This window comes from Mobula hypostoma, chromosome 6, assembly GCF_963921235.1.
Source record: "Mobula hypostoma chromosome 6, sMobHyp1.1, whole genome shotgun sequence".
Lineage (NCBI taxonomy): Eukaryota > Metazoa > Chordata > Chondrichthyes > Myliobatiformes > Myliobatidae > Mobula > Mobula hypostoma.
This window is the reverse complement of record NC_086102.1, coordinates 86,662,455-86,678,132: the sequence shown is the minus strand read 5'-3', so window position 1 is coordinate 86,678,132 and position 15,678 is coordinate 86,662,455. Positions and strand designations below refer to the sequence as shown.

The 15,678-nt window shown below is 41.3% G+C and overlaps 1 protein-coding gene across 8 annotated transcripts in view; it reads right to left on the bottom strand.

Moving 5' to 3' along the window:
- Positions 1-844: 844 nt before the first annotated feature.
- rubcnl (rubicon like autophagy enhancer) overlaps positions 845-15,678 on the bottom strand; it is a 111,015-nt gene continuing 96,181 nt past the window's right edge. For 7 of the 8 annotated variants that reach the window (XM_063051141.1, XM_063051144.1, XM_063051145.1 and 4 more), the window contains 4 exons: positions 10,029-10,090; positions 7,204-7,357; positions 5,748-5,838; positions 845-2,733 (listed from right to left, as the gene is read on the bottom strand). In XM_063051141.1, the coding sequence (XP_062907211.1) occupies positions 2,624-2,733; positions 5,748-5,838; positions 7,204-7,357; positions 10,029-10,090 (417 nt within the window). In that variant the 3' untranslated portion in view covers positions 845-2,623. The remainder of the gene's footprint in view (positions 2,734-5,747; positions 5,839-7,203; positions 7,358-10,028; positions 10,091-15,678) is intronic. The other variant, XM_063051148.1, reaches the window with a different exon arrangement.

The window sequence follows — 15,678 nt, the reverse complement described above, 5'->3', positions numbered from 1 at the left end:
CCGATGTGACCTTCTATATATTGGTGAGACCTGACGCAGACTGGGAGACTGCTTTGCTGAACACCTACGCTCCGTCTGCCAGGAGAAAGCAGGATCTCCCAGTGGCCACACATTTTAATTCCACATCCCATTCCGATATGTCTATCCACGGCCTCCTCTACTGTAAAGATGAAGCCACACTCAGGTTGGAGGAACAACACCTTATATTCCGTCTGGGTAGCCTCCAACCTGATGGCATGAACATCGACTTCTCTAACTTCCACTAATGCCCCACCTCCCCCTCGTACCCCATCTGTTATTTATTTTTATATACACATTCTTTCTCTCTCTCCTTTTTCTCCCTCTGAATATACCCCTTGCCCATCCTCTGGGTCCCCCCCACCCCGCCGTCTTTCTTCCCAGACCTCCTGTCCCATGATCCTCTCGTATCCCTTTTGCCAATCACCTGTCCAGCTCTTGGCTCCATCCCTCCCCCTCCTGTCTTCTCCTATCATTTTGGATCTCCCCCTCCAACTTTAAAATCTCTTACTCACTCTTTCTTCAGTTAGTCCTGACGAAGGGTCTCGGCCTGAAATGTCGACTGTACCTCTTCCTACAGATGCTGCCTGGCCTGCTGCGTTCACCAGCAACTTTGTGTTGCTTGAATTTCCAGCATCTGCAGAATTCCTGTTGTTTACACAGGCAACAGCTTCCTCTCCATACCACACTGCCCTGGCTTGTAGGATACAACATTCACAGTCAACCCCAACCAAAGGAGGGCCTCAGTAACTCTACATTTTCTCTGAACAAACATTTTTCAAACTGTTCGATGGATAAAGGAGGACAACAATTTGTAGAATGCGTAAGGAAGATTTAATATTCATCGGAAGAATAACAATATAGATTTTTCACTTACTTGGGCCATCATAACAGACACGAACCAGGGTGAAATTATGGCGTGGCACAGTCAAACTATACCGAAAACTCAATTATAAAATATATCCTTGAAATTATGCTGTGAGAATATTAATTTACAAACATTTAACATGGTTAAATAAAATTTCTCTATTCTGCCATTTTAAATTGGTTTAAGTCTATTTTAAATTATTTTCCCTCATTAAAATGGAGGACAAAGCGATTTCATAAATGTTTGTAGTTAAAGTTTACAAAGCAGAACATCAAGGTTGCTTTAAAAAGAATGGAGGGGATATTGTTCTTACAAGAGGTTCTCAGAATTACATGTCTTTAAATAAGGAAGCATTCAAGTAAGTAGTTGGCAAAACACATTCTTTACAACAATGCTGTTAAATAAGGCTGATCCTATACAACTTTCTCCAAAATTTAAGTGTACTAAACAACTTCACAAAATGACAAGCTTTTAAGAAAAATTAAAAGCCTTGGTCAGGCCCATGCAAGTGTCAAATCAATTAGCGCTTTTTTTTTAAACATTACCTGCTTTAAAAATTCTTGTAGACAATTGCACAAGCTCTTAGAACTATAAAATGCAATTGCATTTTATAGCATTTATGTAGGAGCTTCCTTAAAATAGTTTAAAAGGTTTAGTACACTTTTGAAAAAAATTAAATTTAAACAAGAATACAGAATAATACACATTTGCAAATGTAAGAGGCTGAAATTGTAGCTCCTTCACTAAATCTTTCTATAGTCCAAACAGAAAGAAAAGAATACATCCAATTGGAATTGAGGCCCATTCTGTTGAATGGAATAGGAAAAGCTTTGTGTTTTAACAATAGCTAGATGGCCCTGTCTTTTGAGGATAGTGCCAGATTTTGTTTGGCAAAATTACAGGGGGGAAAAAAAAGAGCATATCTAAGCTTCACATTTTTAAATCAATATGCCTAAAGACAAATTATGCAACAGAAATCATGCCCAAAACAATTTGGATAATTAACAAAATAGTGAAGTTACTAACCAATTTCTTTTCACATTAGTGTGGGAGAATTTAAGTGCTACTAATGTCTTTGGTACTGCTGGTGCCCAAGTAACACCTACTATATTTCAAATTCTGATGCCCAAGGTATGGACCAGACAAGTAAATAATGCAAAAAGGTGAAAAGCCAGCAATGTTGACAAAATGCCAACATTAGCATCCAGCAAAATCAAGGACAAACAAGTGTGAGAAGTTGGTTTGTGATATTTACCTTCTTCCCCCCAACTAAATACAGATGTTTTGTACATGACTGTTTTACTTTGCTGCAAACTGCCATACTAGTTGTTACATCCAAATTATACAAGTACTCCTATTCATAACCTGCATAAAAATGTGCTACACATGTCCCAAAGCTTCAGCACAAAGTAAAAGATATAAGATTAAGTCCTAATATTTGTAAGTTAGAAGGGCAAGTTCTTCAAATTGGGGTGGGGGGGGTGGTGAAAGAAAAATTTCAAGTTAATTCACATAGTCACTTAAAATGTCAAAGTAACCTCTCTTACTGAAGAATAACATGTATAGGAATTACCAAGTACAGTGAAAGTGCATCTGTTGGACAATTCAAAAATTTACAGCGGCGTTCCAGACGTCGTCACCTTATTCATTTTTTTTTTAAAAAGCATGGAGGTGGCAGCACAGAGTTTTTCTTTTAAACTGAAGTCCACACACTCCCTCAGGATTTCACTTCAATGCTCAGTCTGTCGTCTGTTGGAGAGCAAGCAGCTTCTTCCGTGCATTGATCCTTGTGCATTTGAGACATGGTTCTGTTCTGAAGCACTCTTTATGAAAGCAGGCCTTACATACTGGTGTTTGGGAAGAAAACAAAGGAGAGTCTATCATTTTAAAAGGACACTATTTACACGAGATCCAAATTTAATATTACAAGAGGCTTGGAAGAGGGAATTCAATTTGCTTCAAAGCACAAGTACATTAAATATCAGACAAAAATAATAAACGCATTGTAATGCAGATTTTTTTGCAGGTCTTTCAAGTGATGGGAAGAGACAAAAAAATTTACAGCTTAGTAAGGAGAAGGAGGGTCCAAGTTGGAAGACTTTGAGGAATACAAATTGTTTAAAAACAATTTTGCAAGAAGTCAGCTAAAAAGTGAATGGAAGAAGAAATAGTGGAGTAAAGGGAATTAGAGGCACAAAAGGAGCTGGCCAAAATTGAGGGAGAGAAAACACAGGCAGGGATGACAACAGAGCAGCAATGCCTGGAATTTCTGGAAGGAATTTGGAAGGCGCAGGATATATACATCTCACAGCAGAAGTATTCTAAAGGCAAGGTGACAACTGTGACTGATAAGAGAAGCAAACAACAGGAATTCTGCAGATGCTGGAAATTCAAGCAACACACATCAAAGTTGCTGGTGAACGCAGCAGGCCAGGCAGCATCTCTAGGAAGAGGTACAGTCGACGTTTCAGGCCGAGACCCTTTGTCAGGACTGGTGTGTATGCAGTAGGTTATGTCTAACCAATGTTGACCATCCCTAATCAGTCCTTGTCTATACAAACAGTTATTCTAAGGGACCAGATATACATCTTCCAATAACTTGCCCAATACGATACTCACCGGCTTATAATCTTCCGGTCTATTCTTGGAGCCCTTCTTAAACAGGGGAACAACATTAACTATCCTCCAGTCCTCCGGCTTCTCACCCTTGGCCAAGGACATTTTAAATGTCTCTGCAAGGGATTTAAATATCTCCTTGCAATTTCTGCACTGGCCCCCACAGGGTCCATGGGAACACCTCATCAGGCCCTGGAGATTTAACCATCCCAAGTTGCCTCAAGCCAGCAAATACCTCCTCTGTGGTCTGTATAGGATCATGACCTCACTGCCACTTGCCTCACTTCTATGAACTGTGTCCATGTCCCAAGTAAATAAAAATGCAAAGAAGGAAAAAATATCTATTTAAGACTCCTTCATCTCTTTTGGCTCCATGCATAGATGATACTGATCTTCCAGAGGAAGAATTTTGTCTCTTGCTATTCTCTTGCTCTTAATATTTATCTTTAAAAGCCCTCGAAATTCTCCTATCCTTATCTGCCAGAGCAACATCATACTTTCTTTTTAGCCCCCCTGATTTCTTTAAGTGTTCTCTTGCATTTCTTGTACTCGAGTAACTCATTTGCTCCTTCCTGCCTATACCTGCTATGCACCTCCTTTTTCTTAACCAAAACCTCAATATCCTGCAAAAATCAAGTTTCCTAGAACTATAATCTTTGCCTTTTGTTCTGCCAGGAACATACAAACTCTACACTCTCAAAACCTGAAGGCCTCCCACTTACCAAGCTCACCTTTGCCAGAGAACAACCTGTCCCAATCCACACTTGCCAGATTCTTTCTGATATCATCAAAATTGGCCTTTCTCCAATTTAGAATCTTAACCCAAGGACCGCTAGATGTAAAGTGTTGCCCTTCACAACTTCTGTCTGCTGTCCCATCACATTCCCCAATAGGAGATCTCATATCACACTCTTTAGTTGGGGCCTCTATGTATTAAGGAAACTTTCTTGAACATTTAACAAGCTCTTCCCCATACAGCTCTTCTACAGTGAGAGAGTCCCAGTCAGTATGTGGAAAGTTAAAATCATTTATCACAACTGTTTCTTGCCACAGTCTGATCCTCTCTACAAATTTACTCCTCTAAATCACAGACTGTTGGTGGTCTATAATATGGTCATCCATGTGGTCATCCCTTTCTTATTCCTCATTTCCACCCATATAGCCTCAGACAAGCTCTCCAGTCTGTCCTAGTCTGAACACAAGTGTGACATGGTCCCTGACTAGTAATGCCACTCCTCCCCTTTAATCCTTCCTGCTCTATCATGCCTAAAACAGGACTCTGAACAATTAAGCTGCCAGTCCTGCCCCTCCTGCAGCCAAGACTCTAATGGCTGCATTGAAATAGTTCTATGTGTTGCATCATGCCTTAAGGTCATCCATCTTTTCTACAATGATGCTTGCACTGAAATACACAATTCAGAACATCAGTCTCAGCCTTTTGATCCCGTGACTTTGTATGATGGCTTGACATCTTTCCCCAAAAACCACTCCACTACCTGTTCTTGCTCTCTGGTTCCCATCCCCCTGCAACACTAGTTTACCCCACCTCCTTCCACCATGCAGCACAGGCTAACCTTCCCAGAAGGATATTAGTACCCATCTAGTTAAGATGCAAACCATCTCATGTGTACAGCTCCCACCTTCCCTGGATGGAAGCCCAGTGAAGCCCTCTCTCCTGCAGTACAGGTGATATGATCTCCCCATTTCTGGCCTCACTAGCATGTAGCAATCCTGAGATCACAACCCTGGAGGTCCTGTCCTTTAACTTCGCACCCAAATCCCTGAACTCACTTTGCAGGTCCTCGTCACCCTTCCTATCCATGTGGACCACAACCACTCCCATGTAGGAATGCTGTGGACTTGATCAGAGATGTCCCTGACTTTGGCACCAAGGAGGCAACGTGCCATTTGGGTATTGCTGGAAGGACAACATGGATCAACATTTGATCCTTATCATTTTTCCAGCAAATGCAACTCCATAAGTAGTTTTCATCTGCTAGGAATCCACCATCAATACCTGTTACTACACTTTTTTTAACTCTCAGTCACATTAATATCAGTAAGCAGAGTAAAATATCAAAATGAAAACAGTCCCAACATCAATTACTGGAGAGGCATAATCAGTCTTTCAGCATTCCAGTGAGGAAAGCAATTTATTAGAACTTTGACTGCAAGCCAAGATCACATGAAAGTTTACTTATGATATGTTGTACATCAAAGCCAATAAATGCAAAACAGCACTCACCACAACATCGTTTGCATCGCTCGGCTTGAAAAGGGAAGAGAATTTCTCTACTCTTGCAAAACTCACAGATGAAGCCTTTGGCCATGCATATCTGGAGCAAAACAAACATGTCAAAGAAAGCAAACAGTTTATTAAGGAAGTCCGTGTTAAATTTACTTCATCTATTGATGAACAGCAGTAAGATTAGGAGGCAAATGACACATTTAAAATTTAGGAATGCTTACAATTCATTCTATAAATAGGTTGGCAAGTTTAATAACAGTTCCACTCTTTGCATTTAGCACTGGCATTATACGTCTCAAACTCGAGATCCAAAACACGTCACGAAAGATAGTGTGATGTCATTCAAGAACCCAAGAGTGAGCATTGGAATAATTCACTTCAGTCACTTCAAAATTATGTTTGTTAAAAAGCTTACATTCTTGTGGGGTAGCAATAATACGCCAAATCTTATGTTTAAGATCAAATGCTCACTGATTTGTCTCTGCACATTTTGAATGTTCAATGTTGATGCATAAACACTTTCAAACAAATGAACGGAAATGCTTTCCAATTCTTCGGCTGAAGTTTGTTGTTCCTCTCTCTGCTTATGGCACATCGGGCAGCAACCTTGCCGTTTCTTTGGCACTTGTATTTATTTATTTATTTTTTTAAAAAACACAAGGCCAAGTTGCTAGCTTGATGCTCAACCCAACAGAGATGGGAAGTGTGCAAGGAGCCAGCCGGATTTGAACCCTAGACCACTCGCCGAAGTCCAGTGCAGATGCCTCTACACCTGTGGCCAGCTTTCTGCAAAAGTATTCAAGCCAAATTATGGGGCATTTCCCTTATTTTAATTACTCCAAATAAAAGGCTTTCATTTATACAAACACCTCAGTTAATCTGAGGAAAAATCCAGTACTCATCATTCTTCTGTCTGTTTCTCCGATAGATGAAGTAAATTTGGTATGAACTTCCAAACAAGCAGAGCAACCAAATGACAGAATACAGATTTTCAAATAAGTGCAAGGGATCTTTACCATTTATTTAATCACCATACCTACCACCTTGATTCTGTAGAGCAGTTTTCACACAATTTAATTACTTCTCTGGAGCAGAGTTGGCAATAAATAAACTAGTAAACACAAAATAATCTGTAGATGCTGGGATCCAAGCAACACTCACGATACGCTGGAGGAACTCAGCAGGTCGGGCAGCATCTGTGAAAATGATGAGTCAACGTTTCAGGCCGGAACCCTTCGTCAGGTTCCGGCCTTCTGACAAAGGGTTCCAGCCCGAAACGTTGACTCATCATTTCCACGGATGCTGCCCGACCTGCTGAGTTCCTCCAGCATGTTGTGAGTGTTGAATAAATAAACTAGACTCAGTGATACCAACAAACAAGAGCTGGATAAGACTCAAAATTAAAATTTTTTTAAAAATCAAACTGATGAGATGACAGACCAGACAGGCTTACCTCACAACTTTCTACGTGAGAAAGGACAATTCTCAGAATATCTTTTAGGCCTGGAACCAGCAGGCCCCGTTTCACCATTACCAGATCATTCAACGAGTACAAATGCAGCTCCTCAGATAAATGGGACTGTAATTGCCAGAATTCAACCATCGCACTGTCAGAAAGGTCAAGACCAGGTGTCATCAGAATAGTGATAAAATGCAGAAAATTAATTAGTAATGGCAAGACATTGATAGATTACAGACAGGAAGCTATTCTGGAAATCAATGCATTTACACAAGCTGTAGGACCACTGGAAAGTTAACTTCACAAATTCTGTCCTTGACATCCTTCGTATTGTAGGTAAACTATTTTTTTTAAAGCCTTTGATTTAGAAACAGCTTTATCCTCTTGAGCTTTTAGTGATTTACTGTGATGAGATGGAGACAAAAGACCTTTCGGCCTTTTACATTACGCAGTCATGCAGATCTACCTGCCTTGGTTCCATAACGCACCCTTACAATCAGGAACTAGGTGGGAGAGAGAAAAAGGGAGATCCACATTAAGAACACAATAGACAGCTTGATAGTAGTAATAATCTTGGAACTATAGTCAATAGCCGTAACAAAGAAAGGGAGAGATTAAGCAACAAGGTTTTCAGCAAGATGGACTGGCTAATGTGAAACAGACCACAAGGCCATAAGATATAGGAGCAGAATTAGGCCATTTGGCCCATCGAGTCTGTTCTGCCATTTTGTCATGGCTGATCCAATTTTCCTCTCGGCCCCAATCTCCTACTTTCTCTCTGTATCCCTTCATGTCCCGACCAATCAAGAATCTATCAACCTCCACCTTAAATATACATAAAGACTTGGCCTCCACAGCTGCCTGTGGCAATACATTCCACAGTTTCACCACTGCTGAAAGAAATTTCTCCTTAACTCTGTTCTAAAGGACACCACTCTATTCTGAGTGTTCCCTGGTCTTAAGACTCCCCCATCATAGGAAACATCCTCTCCACATCCACTCTATCAAGGCCTTTCACCATTCGATAGTTTCAGTAAGGTCACCCCTCATTCTTCTGAATTCTAGTGAATACAGGCCCAGTGACATCAAACGCTTTGTATATGACAAGGTATTCAATTGTGGAATTATTTTTGTGAGCTTCCTTTGAACCCTCTCCAATTTTAGTACATCTTATCCAAGATGAGAGGCCCCAAACTTGTTCTAAGCCTCACCAGTGCTTTATAAAGTCTCAACATTAGTCTTGCTTTCATAGTCTAGTACTTTTGAAATGAATGCTAACATTGCATTTGCCTTCCTCACTAAAGACTCGGCCTGCAAATTGACCTTTAGGGAATCCTGCACAAGGATTCCCAAGTCCCTTTTTTGTATTTTCTCTCCATTTTGAAAATAGTCAACTCTTTCATTCCTTCTACCAGAGTGCATAACCATACACTTCCCAACACTGTATTCCATCTGCTATTTCATTGGCCATTCTCCTAATCTGTCCAAGTCCTCTGTAGCCTCTCTACTTCCTCAACACTACCTACCCCTCCACCCATCTTCATATCATCTGCAAACTTTGCATAACAGCCATCAATTCCATCATCTAAATCATTGATTTATAATGCAAAAAGAACTGGTCCCAACACAGACCCCTGTGAAACACTAGTCACCAGCAGCCAGCCAGAAAAGGCTCCTTCATTCCTGTTCTTTGCCTCCTGCCAATCAGCCACTGCTTTAACCCTGTTAGAATCTTCCCTGTATGTACCATGGCTCATAGCTTGTTAAGCAGTCTCATGTGTGGCATCTCAAAGGCCTTCTGAAAATCCCATGTACACAACATTAAGCAATTTTCCTTTCTCTCTCCTGCTTGTTATTTCTTCAAAGAATTACAACAGATTTGTCAGGCAAGATTTTCCCTTGAGGAAACCATGCTGACTACGGCCTATTTTATCATGTGCCTCCAAGTACCCTGAGACCTCATCCTTGATAATCGATTCTAACATCTTCCCAACCACTAAGGTCAGACTAACTGCCTTATAGTTTCCTTTCTTCTATCGCTCTCCCTTCTTGAAGGGTGGAGTGATATCTGAAAACAAAATTTCAAAACTCATCAACATTATTATGATTCTTGCACGAGAAGTCCCTAAAGTTGCAAGTTATGAGAAGGCTTTCACTAGCATGCCTTCATGCTTGAAATTTCATTTTGTCAATAGTTTTGCATGGCAATAGCACAACAAAATTAGGTGTATTTATTTGTAGAGAAGTGCATAGGGGTTGAGGGATTGTAGGATAATGTAACGCGTGGGCACATGGATAATTCACAGCCACTAACATCAATTTCTGGGGTTCTGATGTAACGACGAAGTTTTTTTTAAACCGCCCAGCTGTTCTGTTTTTGGAAGACAATAAAGGAGTTGTTACAGATTCCGTTAAACTTAAAACACCTCTGCCATTTTATTTGTGAAAACCTAAAGGGTCCTTTAGAAACGTAGACAAATATTGGCTTCTTGCAGAAACAAAAACTTGTTTTAAAATCTACTCTGAATTTAGTCACTTGCCAATTTGCTGACCGCTTAAAATGAATACATGTCCAAAATGAGTACACAAATCTCCCATAAACAGGTCGCGATAACTATTGTTAATGACCGCATCTAGTACTTTGTATGCTGGGTTTCAGTGTTTAACTAAAGCAAAACTCAATGCAGATTACTACTTCAGTGTTTAACTTAATCCAACATCCTGCTTTTAGATTTAACAGGACGGGAGTTCTGATAGCATCTGATGGTACTATTTTACATGGGGGAGTGTCATTTAAAACATTCAAGATAAACAGGTACCTTTTGGCCAGTCTACAGTTTCTCAGTAGAGTCTTGATACCAATCAACTGCTCTCGAAGTTCCTGATTAAAAAGAAGTGGTTTGTTTTACTGCACTGCCACCTAGTGATACAAATCATTCTCTGCAATTGAATCATTTCTATACAGTTACAATAGCAACCGAGAGTTCGACCCAGTTTCACCTCCCTAGTTCAATTCCTTCCTACCTACATCCGTGCCGCCATATGCTCTTGATCTTTTCAATGATTTCCCTGACCCGACATTTTTATTTTTCACTATGGATGTCCATCCCTATCCCCCACCAGGAAGGCCTCGAAGTTCTTTTTCTTTCTGAGCACCAGACCCAACTAACACCCCTCTAGTCCATCTGGTGGAAATTGTACTCTCTCAATAATTTCTCCTTTGGCTCCTCCCACTTCATCCCAAACAAAAAAGCGAAGCCATGGGCACTCACACGTGACCCAACTATGCCTGCCTTTTTGTCAGCTACGTGGAACAGTCTATATTCCAAGCCTACACTGGTGTTGCTCCCCAACTTTTCCTGCACTACAGCGGTTGCATTGGTCATGCTTCCCGCGCCCATGTTGAGCTCTTTGACTTCATCAACTTTGCCTCCAACTTCCACCCTGCCCTCAAATTTACCCGACTCCTCACTCCCCTTTCTCAATCTCTGTCTCCTTCTCTGGATGGAGTTTATTTGCTGATATCTATTATAAACCCACTGACTCTCTCAGCTACCTGGACTATACCTCTTCACACCCTGTTACTTGTATTTTTTAAAAAAATGCCACCCCCTTCTCTCAATTCCTCCATCTCCACCGCATCTGCTCCCAGGATGAGGTTTTTCATTCCTTAGTTAATGGGATGTCCTTCTTCAAAGAAAGGGGCTTCCTTTCCTCCACCAACGCTGCCCTCATCCGCATCGCTTCCATTTCGCGTACACCTGCCGCCACCCCACCAGGGGATAGGGCTCTTCTCGTCCTCACCAACACCCCACCAGCCTCCACGTCCAGCACACAATTCTCCATAACTTCCACCATCTCTGTGCTGATATGATGTGTAAAAACGTGATTGGAGAGAGTTCTGAGCATATGCGGGAATGATAGAAAGATCGAGAAACATGGTATTGTAAAAACGTTGTGGTTGTGGTTAAATAAACGTTCTATTTCTTCCAGAACATGGTTCTTTATTTGTAACCCACAAGTAAATGTTCTTGCAGAATCTGAGTTTAATGCATTAAAGCCAAGACCAGAGTTACATAAAACAAGTATAAAAGTGACTGGGTATTCAGGTGCAGACGTTCCAGTTAAAGGAACATGTGTGGCAAAAGTATCACACAAAAATATTGTGCACACGCTTTCATTTGTGAGGGTGCCAAAGAATGTACAGTCAATACTGGGTCTATCTGCCTGTGAGAGACTGAATTTGGTGAAAAGAGTCTTAGTGACAGTGACAGAGTCAGAATGCAGTGACTTGAAAGAGTGTGAAGACTTGTTCAAAGGGCTTGGTTGTCTTCCAGGAGAGGACACGATTAAAATTGACAACACAGTGCCACCTGTAGTACATCCATGTAGAAAAGTGCCTTTTGCATTACATCATCAACTGAAAACAGAGCTTAACAGAATGGAACGGCTGGGAGTCATAAAAATTTGATGAACCAACTGAATGGGTCAATTTGCTTGTCATTGTTGATAAGAAAAATGGAAAACTGAGGATTCATTTAGATCCAAGAGACTTGAATCGAGCCGTTAAAAGAGAGCATCGCAAATTGCCTACTCATGAAGAAATTATGTCACAGTTTGCTAATGCAAAGTACTTTAGTTAATTAGATGCATCCTCTCGATTCTGGCAACTTAAACTAGATGAAGCGAGTTCAAAGTTGTGTACCTTTAACACTCCTTTTGCCAGCTACCGTTTTCTTAGGCTTCCATTTGGAATTACATCAGCTCCTGAAGTGTACCATAAAACTATTCACATGCTATATGAGCACATTGAGGGCGTGGATACTTTCGTGGACGATATTATTGTTTGGGGATCATCTAAACAAGAGCATGATGCCAGACTTAGTCAAGTCTTAGAGGCAACACGCAAGGAAAACCTGAATTTGAAGAAAGACAAATGTCAGCCAGGAGTGACTGAACTTACCTCCGTGGGTGATATCATCAGCAAAGAGGGTGTGCGTTCTGATCCACTGAAGGTTTCTGCTATTGAGAACGTGCCAAGACCGCAATGTAAAAAGGATGTTCAAAGGTTTATGGGAATGGTCAACTACATGGGAAAGTTCATACCCAATCTTTTGGAACAGTTTGCTCCACTGGGGCAGCTAACAGAAAAGAAAAATGAATGGAGCTGGGACCATGAACAGGAGAAGGCATGGCAAAACCTCAAGAAAGTGCCCACCAAAGAACCTATGAAATTCTATGATGCTGAGAGACCCATCAAAATCTCATGTGATGCATCTCAAGCAGGCTTAGGGGCAGTATCACTCCAGAAACATGATCAGGAATGGCTACCAGTAGCACTTGCATCTCGTTCATTATCTGATCCAGAAACAATGTATGACCAAACCGAAAAAGGATTGCTCAGCATTATGTTTGCTTGTGAGAGATTTCATCAGTTTGTGTCAGGGCAATCTATTGATGTTGAAAGTGATCATAAGCCTTTGATTGCATCATTTAACAAACCTTCAAGCAACTGTCCTTTGCGAATTCAGCGACTGATGATCAGATTGCAAAGGTATGCATTGAATGTGTCATACACACCTGGAAAATTCATGTACACGGCTGACAGACTTTCCAGAGCTGTGGATTCAACAACAAAAGACGTTCACAGGGCTGCTGTTGATGTTCAGGCATTTGTTGATATGATCATAGAGACTGTACCTGTTGTTCCCGAAAAGTTGGAAATGCTGCGTCTTGAGACAGAGAAGAATAAAATTCTCAGTCAGGTAATACAAGTGGTGATGGACGGAGGGCCAGATAATAAGCATGATTGTACTTTAGAAGTACAAGAATATTGGAACCACAGATCAGAACTTTCTGTTGTGGATGGGATATTGTACAAAGGTAGCAGGATTGTGATTCCTAAAAGTCTCCAAAAAGAAATGCTTGGGAAAATTCATGAAGGCCACCTAGGTATTGAAAAGTGTAAGAGAAGGACGCGGGAAAATTTTGGCCCAGGATGAATCAAGAAATTGCAGAATTGGTGTTTTCTTGTCAAATATGCCTTAAATACCAACCTAGCAATGCTAAGGAACCACTGCATCCACATCATAGTCCTCAGAGACCTTATCAGAAGGTAGGCATTGATCTTTTTGTAACTGACAACAAGGATTATCTATTAATAACAGATTACTACTCATTGTATCCGGAAGTGTGTGGTCTGAGCAGAACAACTGCAGAGAATGTAATTACATGCATGAAATCAGTTTTTTTCCCAGACATGGTGTACCTGATGAAGTTTTCACAATGGTCCACAATTCAACGGTGAATGCATGAGACATTTTGCTCATGAATGGGGCTTTGTTCATACAACACCTAGTCCATTTTCCCCCCTCAGTCCAATGGATTCATTGAGAAGTCGGTGGGAATTATCAAGAAACTGATGCACAAAGCAGAAGATAGTGGATGTGATTTTTATAACACTTTGTTAGCCTATCGCAGTACTCCACTTGAATGTAGATTTTCACCTGCTCAGTTCTTGATGGGATACTGTTTGAGATCCAATCTGCCAATAGATGAGAGGGAGGTGAACAAGTGAAAAGATGGAAAGATGAACACAAAGCAAAGCAGAAAACAAACTTTGACAGATGTTCTTGTCCATTACCTGAACTTCACCAAGAAGATGAAGTAAGGATACAAGATAAAAGGAACACATGTACACAGAAAGCTACAGTACTTGAAGAAATACAACCCAGATCATACATGGTCCAAACAGAAGAAGGAGCAGTGTTAAGAAGAAATCGCAAAGACCTTAAGAAAGAGCCAACTTCAGAGTTTCAGTTAACTGATGCAGACCAGACAAAACATGGAAATAACAACGAAACACAAGAACTGTATGAACCACTTAAAAGGTCTACTCGTGTTGGTAAACCCACAGAGAGACTGATAGAGACATGTTAAATTATGCATTTGCTCTGGTCAGTGTTGCTGATTGTTAAGGAAAGAAAGATGTGGTGATATGACATGTAAGAATGTGATTGGAGAGAGTTCTGAGCATGCGCAGGAATGATAGAAAGATCGAGAAACATGGTATTGTAAAAACATTGTGGTTGTTGTTAAATAAAAGTTCTATCTCTTCCAGAACATGGTTCTTTATTAGTAACCCACAGCACATATGAATATAAAGAACACAACAACCTCCAGGTGGACCCCAACACCAAGCACATTTTTCACTCCCTCCCAGCACTTATCCTTGCAAGTGGAGCAAGTACTACCCTTGTCCCTACACCACCCCCCTCACTATCATTCAGGGCTCCAAACAGTTCCTTCAGCTTAGTAACACTTCATCTGTGAGTCTGTTGGGGTCACCTTCCGTGTCCGGTGCTCCTAGTGTGGCCTTCTGTATAATCGGAGAGAACCAACACAGATTGGGAGACCGCTTCACCGAGCACCTACGCTCCGTCCGCCAGAAAAAGCAGGATCTTCCAGTGGCCACCCATTTTATTTCCACTTCCCGTTCCCATTCAGCCATGTCAGTCCATGGCCTCCTCTACTGTCATGAGGCGGCCACACTCAGGTTGGAGGAGCAACACCTCATTTCATCCGGGCAGCCTCCAACCTGATGGCATGAACATCAATTTCTTGAATTTCTGGTAAGGCCCCCCACCCATCTCCTTCACCATTCACGCTTCCTTCCCTCACTTTACCTCCCATCACCTCCCTCTGATACCCCTCCTCACCTTTTCTTTCTTCCGTCTGTCCTCTCCTATCAGATTCCCCCTTCTCCAGCCCTGTATCTCTTTCAATCAACTTCCCAGCTCTCTACTTCACCACCCGCCCCCCTTGGTTTCACCTATCACCTTGTGTTTCTTCCTCCCTTCCCCCCCATTTTCTTACTGACAGCCTTCTTTCCTCCAGTCCTGATGAAGGGTCTCGGCCCGAAATGTCAACTGTTTACTCTTTTCCATAGATGGTGCCTGGCCTGCTGAGTTCCTCCAGAACTTTGTGTGTTACAGAAGCAACTTCCTTGTTGGAGACGCACAAACAAAATGTTTTGCTCATTTAAAGGTTAAGGTGCACAATTACAAATTTTGTGAACTGTTTATATTAGTAATGGAGCAGTGTATCCAAATGTGGTATCGGTACCCTAATCTGCAAAAGGATGGATAGTCTCCGAGATCACAAATCAGCCTACTTTGGAAGAGCATCCTTTCCGGAACATCCAACCACACTTCAGAAGTACCATCACACAGACTGAAGCAATGCAAACTATTTCTAACTGCAGTAAGAAATGGGCATCAAATGCTGGCCTTGCTGGTGAAACACAAACAATGCTGGTGAACGCAGCAGACCAGGCAGCATCTATCGGAAGAGGGACTGCACCTCTTCCTATAGATGCTGCCTGGCCTGCTGCGTTCACCAGCACTTTTTTTTTAAAATATGTGTGTTGCTTGAATTTCCAGCATCTGCAGATTTCCTCTTGCTTGGTGG